Below are 18,506 nucleotides of genomic sequence, written 5' to 3' on the forward strand. Positions count from 1 at the left end.
AATCACTAAAGGCGAACATGAGGATAAACATCCTCGAATCCAATTTCTCCACCTATTACCGAATCCCTTATCACCCATCACCTGATCAAGAAACTTCCAATTGACTACAATTAGAAATTTCAGAAAAGCACACTTGTAAAATACACCAAGCATCGACAATTAGAATTTCCAAAAAATCATTAGAATTAGGAGTCAACAGAAGAACATTTGTAACTATGGCATTTGTTCTTGTGATCAAGAGGACAAGTTAAATCAAGTACCTGTTCCGGTTTACAATGTCTATAGCTTCTTCAATACTGTCTGCCTGCTCATCATATGAAATCCAATTAACAAGCCTCTGATTAATGCTACAAAAGCAATTTTAGAAATGCAAGAGGAAAAATAATCAAGTGATACCTTCATGCACAGAAGAAGTGGCCCAAAAATTTCTTCCTGCCCAACACAAGACAGTATAGTCAAGAATATGCCAAGGACACTAATTCAATTACTCTCCTACTGAAAGCCATGAAATAGTACAAGTTTATTCATTTCGAAGGTATATAAAGAAATGCAACCACTGGAAAGGTACCTTGTAGCATTCCATGTTAACAGTAACATCACATAAGATGGTGGGACCAACAAAACTTCCTTTCTCATATCCCAGAACCTACATATATTTCAGTGTGTTTCATATATGATTTCTCAAGAATAAACTTCACGATCACATGCCAAGCATATCAGAATTCATTTGGTCCACAAGATCTTTCATACTAAAATATGAATGAGAAGGACAAGAAAAAAAACAAATTAAGAAAGCAGACTATATGGAATTTTAGCAGGTGGTAGAAGGATAAACCATGGTGTGGGAGAAGTGTCACTGACCTTAGAAGTGTGACAAATTAACCATCCAAGAACTACATTCCCCTAATCAATCAGCAACCATGTTCATGTCATGCAATTCATCCCAACTTTACCAGCATTAAGTAACCAAGGGCATTTGAGCCTCCATCATGATTTTACTTTTCCATTCATGCCTAAGACGCAAACCAAACAGTTCCTTTCGTTTTTCCAAACATATAAAGATAACAGTTTATACTGTACGCCAAACTTCCAAGTAACATTGTGGCCCAAAGCCTAAAGGAGAAAGTATTTCATGCTAGATAAATGTGCAACTTTAGTAGGACTACAATAAAAAATAATCTCATAACACAAATAGAAAAACTAAAAAATAACAGATATAGCCAATTCTCTGCAAATGATACAAAGGTTTATCTAGAAATATATTAACTGTACTTCTAAAAGTGCAACAACCTCACCCACAACAACAAAGAAATTAGAGTCACATAAAACTACAATTCAACTTCAAAGCTACTACTTAATACCACATGCATACATATTTCCTGCAGACTCTCAATCATAAGATCATTACTTCCTATTTCAGCTTGAAAGAGAAATCCAATTTACTAGTCCATATGGCTTGTGTTGGAGAATGTATTATTTTTTTAAATAAAAAGTATAAAAGTATATTATAAAGCACCAAGAGGGTGCCACCTATATACAAAAATATTTACATAGTAGTAATCATTTCAATGACATTCCCAAAATTTTTCACCTTGTATATGTCATGACCTAAAATCAGCAAGCCAAAAAAATAAAACCACCCATCCTTAATGTTTGCCCACTCATCCTCTATATCATCAAAAGCCCTACCATTTTGTTCTTTCTAAATTACCCAAAAGATAGTGAATGGTGTTAGAGAATGTACTTTATATGTAACTAATCTAGGATAATTAAGTTAAATTGTATTCTGGTAAAATACGCCCTATGGAATTAATTGTTGGTTTTCTTTATTACTCTAGAGAACTATTATATATAGAGCCTTCATATTCAAGAAAATAAACATCACATTGTATCAGATCTTTAGGTAAAAGATTCTAGCTCCTTTTCCAAATCTAGTTCGCCTTCGTTGCCAAAAAAAAAAACTCTAAAGGAGGTCAGCCATAGTAGCCTGCTGACACCACTACAGTAGCCGGCCACCACCAATCAAGACCGACCTTCGTCACTGGCAGTGGCAGCCCGGTTGTGCCCCAACTACACAACCAAATCCTCCAGCCACGCCACCTTTTGCTCAGCCTTCTAGTCAGCTGTTTCAAGTGCACCTGCCCTTCCTGTGCGCAGCCACCAGCTGCACTGTCTCTAGTGGCGCCTGCCCCTACCATGTGCAACCACTAGCCGAGCAGCTTCCAGCTGTGCTTGCCCCTCGTGTGCCTGTTCCAGCTACCTCTCTGTCCAGTCACTAGAACCGCAATTATGCACCACATCAGCTGCAGGCAGACTGTCTTGACACACGGGAGTTATCTTCCAGCTCCGAATTTGCACCTATTCAGCCTGGTAACCCCCAATTTTGTCCTATTAAATTGGTCTTAATTGTCCAAAAGAACTTTAAATCATGTTGGAAGTTATGTCTCAAATTGCTGGAAAAGATTCCACGTAGAAAACACAAACCAACAAAGAATTTTAACCAACTCAGGTAGCCTATCATTTGAATGGAAAGAATTATTTAAACTGATCATAACCGATCCAAACAATCCTGAAAAAAAAAAGGAACTCAGCCACATTCTGGGCACTGGACCTCAACCAGGGAGACCAGCAATTTGATGTATGGGATGACAAAGACTCTATGATAATGATCTGGCTCTGGAACTCAATGTCACCAGAGACAACCAATATTTTGTATGTTTCTTCCTAGTTCTAAAAGAGGTGTGGAATGAAGTTTGAGAAACCTATTGCAGGGTAACAATGTTGCCCAAATACTGACAATGAAGAACATGATCTACACAGCAGGGAAACAGGTCAATTACTTAGTATCCTAACTTATTAAAAAACTGGAGGCAAGAATTATACGGATACTGCAGCAAGGAATGCCGTCAGCCTAAAGCAGTTTGTGGAAATGGATCATGCCTACCAATCCATGGCTAGTCTAAGTCCATAATCTGATCAAATCAGAGTCCAAATCTTGGGAAAGAAGATATATCATCTCTAAATGAGGTTATCTCTATTATAGTCACATAGGAAAGCAGGAGAGGAATCATTTTGGAGCTCGCTCCAATAACAGCTCTGCCATGATATCTGAAGCTTCCAAATCATACTAACAGGCAAAGGAGCCAAGTACCATACTGAAAATACTTAATGGAATCAGCTTTACAAACTTTCTTTTATTATAAACCTTTTCACAAGCCCAAATCTCATCTTTTACAGTACACGTCATCACCCAGTTAATCCCCATAAGCCCATAGACCATTGTCTAAAAATCATAAGCCATAGCGCAGCAAAGAAGGATATGTGTTGATAAGAATTCTATATTAAATAGGATATTATGCTAAATAAAATATTTTATTATTTAGAATTGTAATAATAAAGTAATATCATGTAATTAAAATCCTTCTAAAATAAAAATAATTCCCTATATATATTTTCTAAGTGTAAATACAAAGAATAAGAAATAAAAAATAATATATTTTTTCTTTAAAAATTATCATGGTACCAGAGTCAAAGTACTATTATTTTAGAATTATAATTTCGGAATTTTTTTCCAAACCTTAAAATAATAAAATAGGCTGAGTTAATACTTAACTACCAAAAAACCAAACTCATCACCATCCCAGACGGCACCGATCACCACCGGCCAGCACACCAACTGGTTTCCACGTGTGTGAGCCTCACGCGCTGTTGACAACAGAGGCACGTGAGCCACACGCTCTGTCGACTTCATCCCTTTCGTCCCAAAAAACTTTGGAACACCGGCAGAAACACTCGATCGTGACAAATTTGGTTCCTTTCCACACAATATCCGGCTTGATCTCACATCTACCTTTTTTTCACGCGGCTGCGCGCATTTGGCATATTTGTCATTCTGCGCCCTCCGCCGCTCCGTTCCGGCCTATCCGCGTCTGGAGATGACTTGATTGCTCCTCCCGCACACCATGTTGCTACAGTCACGCGCTGAATTACATTGCATTGACCAGACTGATCTCCTCCGCCATGCCATTCGGGTTTTCCACGCACGGGGACATCTGATTTGGCCATTTCGCGCACTAGACAACTCAAACCTGGTCCATCCATGCCTGAGCATAGTTGTCCGCATCTGAGCCGCTGCCGAGCCAAGTCAAACTAAGTTGAGCTAAGCTGAACTGAGTCAAGTTGAGTCAAGCCAGATCTGATTCCAAATTTTTGTCCTTCGTTGGCTGCTTTAATACAGATTTGGAGGTCTGCTTTTTATTATTGGATATTTTTCTTCTTATATTTAGTACTCTAAAATAACATAAGCAAAAAATGTGAGTGTTACGTTTTGATAACTCTTCATTACAAATCAGTCCCGTAAAATTTAATTGAACTAATTATCTTACTTGATCGAGATTGTTCATCAAATCTAAAAAATTGCAGGGTTACATTACTGGTGAGGTGAAAAAGTCAAATGTTGATAGTTTAGAATATAATAGATGGGACTTTGAGAGTTCATTGGTAATATCGTGACTCATTAATTCCATGCAACCTATATTACCAGAATATATATGTTGCTTAATACTGTCAAAAAAATATGAAATGCAACATCTCCTAAATATTTACAAGTGGATAATAACGCTCAAATTTATAAATTTCAGAATAAATTTCATGGCACAAAGTAAGAAAATATGATTATTTCTCAATAATTTGTTTAACTAAGTGGATTACAGTAGGAGTTAGATTACCATCAAGACTTCCAAACAAATTGTCCTGCAGATGTGATCAAATTTCAAATTGATTATTATATTTAAATTGTTTTCTCTGTGTCTATTCTACAGAATTTAAGAGAAATTCTAAAAATCTCAAGTAGAAGGAAGTCGTGATTGAAAAAATGATAGCATTGACAAATATAAAACATGATAACTTGTTTCACCTCCACAGGTAAAGAAGATGGTTGGTTACAAATGGGTATTCACTGTAAAACACAAAACAAACGAATCGATTATAAGATACAAAACTAAATTGGTGGCTAAATGATTTATTCATATCTATAGAATTGACTATCAGAAGATCTTACACATGTTGTAAAGAGAACAAAATTAGAATACTTTTGTCTTTTACAGTTAACCTTGATTGGGACCTACAACAGTTTGATATAAAAAATGTATTCCTCTATGGAGACTTAGAGGAAGAGGTATACATGAAAATTTCACTTAAATTTGAAGATGAGATTACGTAAGGAAAAGTTTGCAAATTAAAGAATGTCCTATACAGATTGAATCAGTCTCCAAGAACATGATTTGAAAGGTTTAGAAGATGTATGATCTCTTTTGGATATCAACAAAGCAATATTGATCATACTTTGTTCGTCAAACATCATGAGGGTAAGGTTACTTTTCTCATTATTTATATAAATAATATTGTGGTGATTGAAGATGATATGGAGGAGATGTCCCGACTAAAATAACTTCTTACTCGAGAGTTTGAAATAAACGATTTAAAAAAATTGTAATATATCTTGGGAATTGAAGTTATCAGATCTAATAAAATGATCTTCATTTCTCAAAGAAAGTACATCATAAACTTATTAGAAAAAACTAGTGCACTAGATTGCAAGCCGGTAAAGTCACCTATTAGGAGCAATCACAAACTACAAACAAGTAGTACTACATCAGTCGACTTGGAAAAATATCATAGATTAGTTAGACGACTCATTTATCTCTCACATACCAGACTTGATATACCATATGCAGTTAGTCTAGTGAGCTAATACATGCATGATCCTCGCAAGATTCATTTACATGTCTTCTGCATATTACGATACATAAAATCTGCACCAGAAAAATGTATACTCTTTCCTAAATATGGTCACCTTAAAATAGATATATTTACAAATGTCAATCGGTTGGATTTCTAGATGATAGAAGATCAACTATGGGTTATTACACATTCATATGAGACAATTTAGTTACATGGAAAGTAAGAAACAAAGTGTAGTTGTCCACTCTAGTGCTAAGATAAAATATAGAGCAATGGTCCAAGTAGTATATGAATTATTATGCTTGCAAGTTAATTGGGGAATTAAAACTGCTTAAAGATGAGAAATTATTCATGTTTTGTGACAATAAAGCAACAATTAACATTATTCATAACCCAGTTCAACATGACAGAACAAAACACATTGAGATTGATCGACACTTCAGAAAAGAGAAAGTGGTTGATGACTCCCTATGCTTATATCATGTATTTTCTGATGATCAGGTAGCAGATATCTTCACTAAAAAACTATACAATAAATCTCTTCTGAATCTATTTTGCAAGTCAAGCATGTGTGATATATTTGCACCAACTTAGAGGCAGTATTAATAAGAATTCAAATAAGATATTATGTTAAATAGAATATTTTATTATTTAGAGTTCTAATAATAAAATAATATCATGTAATTAGAATCTTCCTTAAATAAGGATAATTCCTTACACACATATATACATATATATCTTAAGCATAAACAAAAAGAATAAGAAATAAAAAGTATTTTTTTTCAAAAATCTTCAATATAGTTACAAGATTTAGCAATTTTCTTACACAAATAACATCCATTAACCATGATTTTGCCTCTTATCTCAACTTGTCGATCGTCAAAATACATTCCCAACTTGTCTCCCATGCAAAGAAAGCAATTCTTGGAGGTGTCTTTACTTTCCAAATCTAATAAGCAGAGAAATTGGGCACTCTATCAGTCTCACCTCTCACCAAAGTAGTTGTAGTAAAACTTAACAGTGAATTCACCATTTTGTTTTGACTTGATCCCTGTTAGGATTGATCTATTTCGTGGATAGTAGCTACCGCAATGCTTCATACTCACCCACTTCATAGTCGTTCAGATTTCTAGTCATATTCACAAACCAATCTCTATCCAATGACCATACTCAATTCTATAATGTGATCACCATTATGTACATTTTTTTGACTATTTTGGTTTGTGCAATAATCTTGGGAAGAGTGGGTTCCTGATCATTATATTGAAAATTAGGACGTGAAGGCTCTTGTAGATTCTATGGGGTATGATGTCAATGAGTGGTCCTTTACCTACCATGGTGTTCCCCTTGGAGGCAATCATCAGGTTTATTACTTTTGGGATCCATTATAAGATCCCTAAGTGTTTAGATTCTTAGAAGGGTGTCTCTTTCTCCAAGGGTATGGGGTTGCTCTTATCTAATTGTCTTTGTCCAGCATCCCTTCGTATTTCCCATCTCTTTAAATTCCTAAAAGGGTGATAATAAAATTGAGGGAGTGATAAGATTTTTCTTAATATGGGAATCAAGTGAGTAAGAGAGATCACATAGTTGGGAGAGATGTTAGCTGAGGAGAGAAGAAAAGGTTCTTGGTGTTGGGAATCTTCATTATAAAAATTTCTCTCCTTTAGCTAAATGGTTATGGAGGTTTTCTTCAGAAATCTACTATCTTTGCCACAAGGTTATTAAGACCCAGTATGGACCTCACCAGAATGGGTGGGATTCTAAAGTCATTGTTTCAAGCACTTACAAGAGTCCCTAGAAGGCTATCTTTGGTCTTAATGTCTCATTCTTACTACTACTTTAGTTGATGGTTGGCAATAGCTCTCATTTTCTATTTCAGGAGGATCCTTGAATTGACATTGTTTCTCTTGCTTCCTGCTTCCCCAAACTTTATAGATTATTCAATAAACATTTTTCTCTCATATCCTCTATTGTGATTCGAGAAAACAATTTTCTCTTGGAATTTGCTTTCTTCCATAACCTTAATGATGGAGAAGCAAAAGCCATGGCTAGTGTAACTGACGCTCTTGATTCTATGATGTTTTCTAGTTATCCAAGCTCTAGGATCTAGTCTTTGGATCTGGTCCTGTAAATTGTACACAATCATGAGATTCATAATGTTCCTCCTCGTGAACCCTTATTGAAAGTTCAAGCTCCCTTTAAAACGAAAGTTTTTGTTTGGATTGTGATTTAGAATAGGCTTTATACGATTCGCAGACTGAATTGTGCTTTGTTACCAAGGATGTGTGTGATGAGCTACCAAAATGTTATATACGATTCGCAGACTGAATTGTGCTTTATCACCAAGGATGTGTGCGACGAGCTATCAAAATGTTAAGACCCACTATCATATTTTCTTACACTCTGAGATGGCTTGGAGAACTTGGTGGTGTATTTTTTAGTCTATTGGCACTACTTGATCTCTCCTCAAAATGTGGAGAGTTTTCCTCTTCCATTTGTGCTACGCCTAAGGATGAAGAGGGACCTAAGGTTCTTTCATGTGTGGGGCCTGTTTTTGCTAGTTTGTGGGTTATCTGGTTTGACCATGCTAGAATCATTAGAAATTATGAATCAACTTTTATGATTCTTTGGAAGAATGTTTTTTACAAGTTTGGGCAAGGCTGACAGCCACTTCAAGGATGGTTCTTCGTTAATTTTATGCAGAGATTGGCCAGCTATTCTTTCTTGTGATTAGTTAGCTTCTCTTGTTTTTTGTTTTGCTTCTTCGAGGTATTCAATGCTCCCTTCTTGTATCTCTTTCTCCCTACAAGTATATTTTCTTTTTCAATTAAAAGAAAGTGTAAGCTAAGGATGGAATGAAAATTGAACTGAACACGTTGTAAAAGACATTCAAAGCCGTGGCAATATATAAGTTGCCCTCGAAAAAAAAAAAAGAAATGTCATAATTCTTTATGTCCGGAAGGACAGATTTAACCCAAATCAACGGATCGCAATTAGCAAAGGGAACCAGAACGCAAGAGACATGAGTATTCATCTTAAGAAGATGCAAACACTGAATAAACTGCACCTAATGAAAATAAAACAGATAAGTACCGAAACATATCTGCCATCAAGAAGAAGCCTTGCACCACTGTCAACACCGCTTTGAACTGCTCTGCATATCCAATCCTTCACCTGTGAGTTCAACAAGCATAAAAACAAACAAATACAGGAAATCAGAAAAATGGGGGGTATCAAACATGCAACATTGATTAATCTGGCAGCATAACATGTTTCCAGCTTTCAAAGACGTTACGGTAAAAACCGAAGCTTTTATAGAAAACATAGAAAATAGCTGTTATTTTAGAAGGAAAACAGTTGTCATCTCCTTTGTCCTTTCTTGTGTACCGTAGAAAGGAGAATAACATAATTGGTGGTGTGTCACCTACACCAATTCTGAATATTCCCTGACCCCACAAAATCTGGTTCTGATACAGAAAAATTGTTATTTATTTGTGTATAAATATATTCCTTTGGAGCTGGAAAATAAAAAGCAAAAAATAAAGGAAAAACTTCCCTCAAAATAGCTTCATAATTTCTTTATGGTATCAGAGCTTCTTCGGTTCTGATTCTGCATTCGATTACCCCTGTTCTAGCATAATATAACAAGTGTTATGGCTTCTAGAGGCATGTCGTCCTCATCATCACCTGATGTATTTTCAAGACCTTTCTTTTCTTCAGCAGTCACACACGGCACCGAAGAGCAAGCCTCTTCACAGATTACGGGCCACAAGCTGACTGAAAACAACTATCTACAGTGGTTCTCTTCTGTACTGCTTTTTATCCGGAGCAAGGGTAAAGAGGAATATATCACCGGAGAAGCACCACCACCACTCGCCACTGATCCAAACGCAAAGACATAGAAAATGGAGAACAGCCTCGTCATGTCTTGGCTCGTCACCTCAATGACGTCGGAAATAGGAGAAAATTTCCTCCTATACAAAACTACTCACGACGTTTGGGTTTCTACCAAGAAATTTTATTCTTCCAAAGACAATACCGCAGCTGTGTTTGAAGTGGAAACAGCCTTCCACGACCTCCATCAGGGCGACTCTATCGTGACACAATATTACAATATTCTTACGTGAAGCTGGCAGCGGTTTGACGAGTTTGAAGAGGTGAAATGGGTCCTCCCTGAAGATACCAGAACCTACCAGAACTTGGTTGAACGAAAGAGAATGTTTAAATTTCTGTTGGGTCTAAATCCCTACCTTGACGATTTAATAGGACGCATTTTGGGTCAAAAGCCTCTGCCCAGCATTCACGAAGCCTTCTCAGAGTCAGAAGATAGGAGAGCCGAAAGAAAATTATGATGGGTGAGGGCCCGTGTTGTAGCAGGGTCATCTAAGAATGCGTCAGCTCTAACGACGCATTCTGAGAGTCGCAAGAAAAAGGGCAGACCATTTTGTGATTACTACAAAAAGCCCAACCACGTACGCGACTCTTGCTGGCAACTTCATGGCAAGCCAGCCGACCGTTGTCCTCTGAAATCCGAAAGCTCCACAGAATCGCGAAGTAACGCAGATGTAGTTGCAACAACAAATGAAGATGGAAGGGTCTGATTCTGCCTCAGGTTCTAGAAAGGACCATTTTACCCCAGAGCAACTTGATATTCTCCAAAAGACTATTCAAAAATTGTTATCCCAAGGTTCAGCTAATAAAACAGTCACTCAAAAAGGTGATAATCCTCATGTACTCTGTTTTACAGCATGTTCTACAGGTGAACAAGCATGGATAGTTGATTCCGGTGCAACCGACCACATGACTAGTAATGTTTCTCTGTTTAAAGATTACCATCCTTGCAGTGAATATTTCACCATTAGGGTTGCAGATGAAACTGTATCTAGAGTAGTTGGTATTGGCTTAGTTGTCGTGTCACCCTCAATTGTTCTGGAATCGGTTTCTTTGTTCCAAATTTAGCATATAATTTACTATCAGTTCGGAAACTTGACTACTGATCTCAACTGTGTTGCCAAATTTGGTTCAATTTTGTGTAAATTTCAATACTCGGATTTGGGGAAGATGATTGGCAATGCTGGAGTGTATACCAGACTCTACCTCCTCCGTGTTGAACCTTCTAGTAGACAAAGCTCCAAATGTAGTATGGACTGATTCTATTTCTATTAGTAGTACTTGTGACCATGAAATCATGTTATGGTATTCCTGCTTGGGACATCCAAACTTTCTGTATTTAAAGAAAATGTTTCCGTCATTGTTCACTAATAAAGACTCTTTGTTATATCGATATGAAACCTGTCAACTTTCTAAGCATGTTCGGAATACTTTTCCTATTCTCAAGTATACATCATCTAAACCATTTTCCTTAATTCACAATGATGTTTGGGAACCTTCCCAACTCAATGACATATCCTAAAATAAGTGATTTGTATCCTTCATTGATGATCACATAAGGATCACTTGGGTATTCCTTATAAAACAGAAGTCAGAAATAAAAGCCATATTTCAAAATTTTCACAAAATGATTAAAACCCAATTTGGCACAACAATATAAGTGTTAAGATCTGATAATACTTGTGAGTACTTTACATCAACCCTTAATAGTTATTTTGTTGAAAATGGTATAATTCATCAGAGTTCATGCATCTATTCCCCTAAACAGAATGGTGTTGCGAAGAGAAAAAAATAGACACATTCTGTAAGTCACCAGATCCATTATATTTGCTATGAATGTACCAAAACATTTTTGGGGGAAAGCCTTACTCACAGCCACTTACTTGATAAACAGAATGCCTTCCCGAGTCCTCAAGTATCAAACCTCATTTAATCTTCTCTCAAAATCCTTTCTACATTCTCGTATCCTAAATTCCCTACCACTAAAGATCTTTGGCTGCTCGACATATATTCATGTCCACTCACACCTTCGGGTTAAACTTGATCCTAGAGCCCTTAAGTGCATTTTTGTGGGTTATTCTTCTCATCAAAAAGGATACAAATACTTTTTTTCATATACTCGTCGGTTCTATCACACCATGGATGTCACTTTTTTCTAAGATAAACTATTTTATTCCAAAAGCGACATTCAAGGAGAGAAACATACTCAGGAATGTCACATTTGGGAAGCTACCATTTCTTCACCACTTGTCCACACACACTAGATATCACCCACACAAAATGAGCCCAAACTAGAAAGTACATTACCCACAACAAAGGAGTTACGTGTCTATACTAGGAGGAACAAGTCCCAGAAAGGTAGTGTTCCAGCAGGGACTGAGCTTTGCTACGACTCGAATCCGCCTCCGACCGTCTTGGACCCGACTAATAAGACTATTACTACTGATGATGATTTAGCTATTGCCTTGAGAAAATGAACCAGATTCTGTACTAACCACCCCATACAGGATTATTTGTCACTTGGTAATCTGTTTACAGAATATCATGTTTTTGTAAGCAAACTAGATGAGAGCTCACCTGAGCCCAAGACAGTTCATGAGGCACTCAAAATTCCAGAATGGTGAGCAGCTATTCAGGAAGAAATGAGAGCTCTTGAAAAGAATAGGACATGGGAATTGACAAAGTTGTCTCCTGACAAGCGTCAGGTAGGATATAAATACGTTTTCACAACTAAATATAATCCTAATGACAGTATAGACAGACACAAACTCCGTCTGGTGGCAAAGAGGTTCACAGAATCGTATGGAATAGACTATCAAGAGACTTTCTCTCCTGTAGCCAAGCACAACACGATACGGATCTTGTTTTCTCTTACAGTAAATCTAGACTGGCCCTTATTTCAATTAGATGTGAAGAATGTTTTCCTTAACGGAGACTTGGAGGAGGAAGTGTACATGGACATCCCTCCAGGTTTTGAGACAAACGACAACTCTCATCAGGTGTACAGACTCAAAAAGGCACTCTATGGACTCAAGCAGTCTCCAAGGGCATGGTTTGGAAGATTCACAAGGGCTGTCAAGCAAGTGGGATATGAGTAGTGTCAGTCAGATCACACTTTATTTATCAAACACTGCGACTCGGGTAAGAAGTCGATCTTAATAGTTTATGTTGACGATATTATAATTACAGGAACAATGATGAAGAAATTCATAAATTAAAAGAGTTCTTGGCCAAAAAATTTGAGATAAAAGACCTATGAATACTCAGATATTTCTAGGCATTGAGATTGCATAATCAAAGAAGGGAATTTCCATGGTTCAACGGAAATATATACTTGATCTCCTAAACAAGACCGGAATGCTCGGCTGCAAGCCTGCAAACACACTCATGGATTCTACTGTGAAACTTGGCAAGAGTGAGGGTGACAAGTTGACTGATAAGGAGAGATATCAGAGGTTAGTTGGGAAGCTCATATATTTGGCACATACGAGACCAGATATAAGTTTTGCAATCAGCACAGTGAGCCAGTTTATGAGTCAACCAACTAACACACACATGGGAGCTATGTACAGGATTCTCAGGTATCTAAAGAAAACATTAGGACATGGAATATTTTTCCAAAAGAACACAGATATGGAGATAGGAGTTTATATAGATGCTGATTGGGCTGGTTCAGTCAATGATAGGAGGTCAACCTCAAGGTACTACACCTACGTCTGGGGTAATCTTGTTACATGATGAAGTAAGAAGCAATCAATAGTATCACAGAATAGTGCAGAATCTGAATTCAGGGCCCTTGCCCATGGTATATGTGAAGGTGTCTGGTTAAAGAGAGTATTGCAAGAGCTAAACCTAACTCCAGGAGCGCCTATAAAAGTGTGGTGTGATAATCAGTCAACTATCCGAATAGCAAAGAATCCAGTCCATCATAATAGGACAAAGCATGTGGAGATAGACTGGCATTTTATCATAGAGAAGATCGAAGACAATGTTATAGACATCATTCACATTCCCACAGATCGACAAGTTGCTGATATACTAACCAAAGCTCTTCCTAAACATGTATTTAAAATATTGTATCCACTTTAGGTTTACACAATATCTATGTAAACTTAGATTGAGGGGGAGTGTAGAAAATGTAGAAAATAATTGTTATTCTAGAAGAAAAACAATATTCATCTCTTTTGTCCTTTCTTGTGTACCGTAGAAAGGAGAATAATAGAATTGGTGGTGTGTCACCTACACCAATTCTGAATATTCCCTGACCCCACAAAATTTAGTTCTGGTCCAGAAAAGTTGTTATTCATTTATGTATAAATATGCTCCTTTGGAGCTGGAAAATAAAAAGCAGAAAATAGAGGAAAAACTTCCCTCAAATAATTTCTTTAGCTTTTAAACTTGTTCCTTTCTATTTTTCTCTTCTTAAGTGCAGATGAAAAACAGAAAGGTAACAGAGACATGTTTCACCTCTTTACTAATAACTGGACCAATATCTGCATCAGGATCAATTCCAGCATTTACTTTAAGTGTTTTGGCACGCTTCACCAGTTCGTCTTCCCTGGAAATGGTAGCAAGCACCCCTTCTGATGTTATATTTCTAGTATTAAATCAGTTAAGGTAATTTCCAAGAAGTATACCAATCAAATTTAAGTCCTCCAGACTGAGAATTGCAGAAGTTATTAGTAAAGTATACGAGGACCTACTGACTATATCATCCAGAAGTTATGTATCTAATTGGTGTAAAGCAACAAGAATTGAAATTGCTGACATTATTACAAAGAAAGAAAGGAAACTTTTAGCCAGTCAAAATCCTCCAGGAAATTAACTTGTCTAATTTTACATACTTGGAGTTGGAGCACACTGCCCCAAGTGGCATGAAAGTGCAGGGCAGGAGGATAAGGAAATATCAGCATGTAATCATAAATGACTAATGATATCCTCTATAGGCAAGGAGATTCCTTAATACAAGTGGTAAACTATTATTCTCAACCTTTCTGCAACAATTTAGTATTAAGTAAACAATAATATTATCACACAGCACCAAGCTATTAACTGCATATATAATATTAAGTCAATTATTCGTAAATAACGTACTGCTCAACAGTTGACATGCTGTAAACCATAGGACCTTGTACTGAGATCTCATCAATACAAATAAATTTACTTAAGTATTGTTGCAGGCAGCAATGTCAATAATATTTTTAAAAAAAATTGCAGCCACAATAAATACAGCAACAATCTTAGGCACATGACTACATGAAAGAACTCTGAAGCATGACATCTAGTAAGCAATTCCAAGAAATTTCATATGCAATTCAATTTTGATTTTTAGAAGGTAATGCCTTTCCCAAGAGGCAAATCACATATCCTCTTGGAACATACTAACATAGTGAGCTTCGAAAAAAATGCAAGGAACTGTTAAACCCCTAGGCCTACAAACTCCGCGAGTTCAGTATCACTGAATAAAATTTCTGTAGCCAAATTACCTACTGGCTAGGCATTATCCACTGTATAAAGGAGACATATCCATCGCAAACGGGATTGATGTGGGCGAAGGAAGATTTTCTTTGTTAGTATTGCTAAGCGTGAAAGAAAAAGGTTCCTGGTCGATTATGTGTCTATGGGCCCACAGTCCTCCAAGAGTAAGAATAACTATGGATGGATACAATAATTTTGTTAAAAGTTTCCATTCAGAAGATAACACCTTTTGCCAAGGTCTATTAAAGGAGGAAGAGAAATTAAGTTGTGTATTTAGATAGTGTATTGAGTCTACCAATGTATTAGATATTGTATTGTGCCTAATAGCACAATATGTATTAGGGTATGAGTATGACTTAGTTTAAGGATAAGAGAGAATAGGATAAGGAGAACACTATAGGGAAATTAGGAGAATTCTAGAATAACTACCATAACTACTTCCTCTATTGTAATAAATTCTGTTGCTGTAAGTAGAAATGTATGCATTGAGAATTATTGAAAAGTTTGAGTACCTCCTTACTCGAGATTATAGGGTTCTCTTGTAACGGACCCGGAAGTTTAAATGAAATATATGTATTAAAAATTTCAAATGCGGAAACGTAATAAAAATTTTGATTCACATTCCTTATACAATAACCAAAACGTACTCAAAACATGAAGGAACAAACTAACTAAAAGAGATACTCGAAATAAAAAATATAAATATAACTATAAAGTCTTTAGGCGTCCCCTTCGCCGTCTTCCTACGGAACGAGATCGGGAACAACGTCTTCCTGATCTGAAATGGTTAAATAAGGGATGAGCTACACCAGCCCAGTAAAGACATCACACTATCTCACCGCCACGGAAGTAAAGGTGGGTAGAAAACAAAAATGACCAATGGAGCATAATCTATAACAAACTCGTTTATTAACATAAAAACCCTTACTGTCCACTTACTTCGGTGAGATCCATGAAAACAACATATGAAAGCAATAACATTATCATCATCATGAAATCATATAGACTTTATAACATAACACTTACCACGCCTTTGCATTTCAATCATTAAACAACATATTTTCCTCATTTACCAGCCTACTAGTATCCATGGAAATCGATAGAAGGTCCCCGCTACCCGTGAACCATTAACATTACAACCTGATTCCAGATCCGTCCCCATACCCCGTCCGGTATGAGAGACCACGTTCCCAGTAGGGTTCCCTACGGACCCGGTCCGTCCACCATCTCTCAGGATATCTAGTCAGGCTGTCCACATTTTCCACTTATCAATTCACATAACCTTTTTTCCTTTTTCCTTAATCTCAATAATCCAATCATACACAACATGTAAACCAGTAATTGACACCAAACAAGACAACACAGTATCGGATTCACCATAATACAAACCATAATAAAAGAAATTATGATTCATGCATACGAGACCATAACATAATTACATCAAATATCATACTGCATTTAATACTGAAAATTAGATCAAACAACAACAGACCAACACTGTATCAGACTCGGACTCTATTGGCAATCTCAATCAATTATACATCTATAAAATCTCAAAATACCGTTTAATTACTTATTAAGCTTTAATACCGTGATAGAAAATAGGGTGAGGGGTCCTTACTTGTTTTGGGGTCTGAATTCGACTCTACAGTGTGCCTACAGGCTGTTCCTAATTTTCTTGAATTTTTTCAGGAAAACTGAAACGAACTACCGGTACCTGCACGTGTTCTAAAAAATCCCAAATCAGACCTATGACCCCTTTCGGCCAATATCGAAATTCCGACACGGCAGCTCCGCCGTGCTCCGGCAAAGGCGCTGCTGCTTGCGGCGGCGATTAGCCTCGGGTTGACCGTTTTCGGCGTTTTTCGGCCACATTTGCATCGGTCCCTGTGATAAAACAACCTTAGGGCCCTCGATGGGCCAAAAAATCACGAAAAACCAAAACTTACCGGCAGCGGTGCTCTCGGGTGCAGCGGTTCCTCCGGCATGAGTCACGTTTTGATGTTTGGCTCCGATCAACCTGTAGAGAAAAGAACGGTGATCACAGTGGTATAAAATTTGCAGAAGGCCAGGAAGGGCCTCATCGAAGGCAAAAACAGAGGGGGGGCGTGGCGGAACCGCTGGACTTTGGCTGGGTTTTCCGGCCGTTTGGCCGGTGGTTTGGCTCCGGTTTGGCCATAGGCGGACTCAGCATCGAAAAATGAGCCAGGGGGAGAAAATTTACCTCGATCGTCGGTCGGAAACTTCCCCAGTGCGGCGGCGGGTGGCGACGACCGGCTCTTCTAGCGTCTGGTTCTTCTTCTCTGGCGAGGCACTGGCGGCTAGGGTTTTGTGGTCAGGTGTGGGTGGGGTTATTTATACCTTTTGTCTTTTAATCTCAACCATCCATCAAGATTAAATCTGAACCGTTCGATCGCGATTTAATTGGAATTAAATCTGGGCCGTCCATCGAGATGCAATTCGGGCCGTCCGTGCTTGATTAAATCTGGACCGTCCATACGCGTGAATCTAGGCCGTCCGTGCGCACGTTTGATCTGGGCCGTCCGTGCGCGCGGGAACAGATCTGGGCCGTCCGATCGAGCTCACGCGGATCGAGCTCACGCGGATCGCCCTCGTGGCCCGTCCCCTGGTCAGTGTTTCCTTGCCACGCTGCGTGTCCTGGTTGACAGGGGCTGCTGACCGGGCCGCTGACGTGGGTGCTGACGTGGCACAACTTTTCTAAATTGCATTTTGACCCCCCAATTTCCGATTTTCTTTTCAAAAACACCCCTAGAATCCAAATTTTCACCCTTTTTTTTCAAAATCAATTTCAATTAAATCCAAATAATATTTTTACCCAATTTTATCATTATTATTATTTTTATTTTCATTAAATTAAATTAAATTAAATCAAATTAAATTAATTAAAAATCTAAAAAATTCAAATACAAAAAAAAAAGAAAATAAAAAAAATAATAATAAGAATAAAATTAAAATACTTGGGTGTTACAGCTCTCTCCATGAGGTCTAAATTGTCATGTTTATCGCACCACAACTAGATCCGTTATTAGGAATCCTAACAATTTAGTACCAAAAACATAAGGGTCGACGGATTTGCATACCATGCTTGAATCCTTCCTCACAAAACATATCAAAATGACTGTGAGCAAGCCAAAATGAGGATTCACTTGCTGGTCGGACGTTTAGAAGAAGTTTCCAAAGAGTTGCTCGCGGGTCGCCGGGAACCATGCAAAGAGGGGGAAAGCAATGTTCATCACAATTACCGTGAGCCTTGTGGCCATAGTCCGGCAGCCGAAACAGATGGCCAAAGTCAAGTCGTTAACCACACAGTATAGATGTATTTATGTTGGTTTAAAGGAGATCACCCAACACAATTAGTTAACTGGGTTGTCCAG

At 37.6% G+C, this 18,506-nt stretch overlaps 1 protein-coding gene across 3 annotated transcripts in view; it reads right to left on the reverse strand.

Annotated features, from left to right (window-relative positions):
* Window positions 1–18,506, reverse strand: part of LOC110821132 (uncharacterized) — a 51,343-nt gene that overhangs the window by 9,521 nt on the left and 23,316 nt on the right. For all 3 annotated transcript variants that reach the window (XM_088220917.1, XM_088220918.1, XM_088220916.1), the window contains 5 exons: window positions 14,101–14,191; window positions 8,836–8,916; window positions 569–646; window positions 397–432; window positions 261–304 (listed from right to left, as the gene is read on the reverse strand). In XM_088220917.1, coding sequence (XP_088077043.1) covers window positions 261–304; window positions 397–432; window positions 569–646; window positions 8,836–8,916; window positions 14,101–14,191 — 330 coding nt within the window. The remainder of the gene's footprint in view (window positions 1–260; window positions 305–396; window positions 433–568; window positions 647–8,835; window positions 8,917–14,100; window positions 14,192–18,506) is intronic.

The sequence above is a fragment of the Carica papaya genome, chromosome 5 (assembly GCF_054855325.1).
Source record: "Carica papaya isolate Zhongbai chromosome 5, ASM5485532v1, whole genome shotgun sequence".
Classification (NCBI taxonomy): Eukaryota; Viridiplantae; Streptophyta; class Magnoliopsida; order Brassicales; family Caricaceae; genus Carica; species Carica papaya.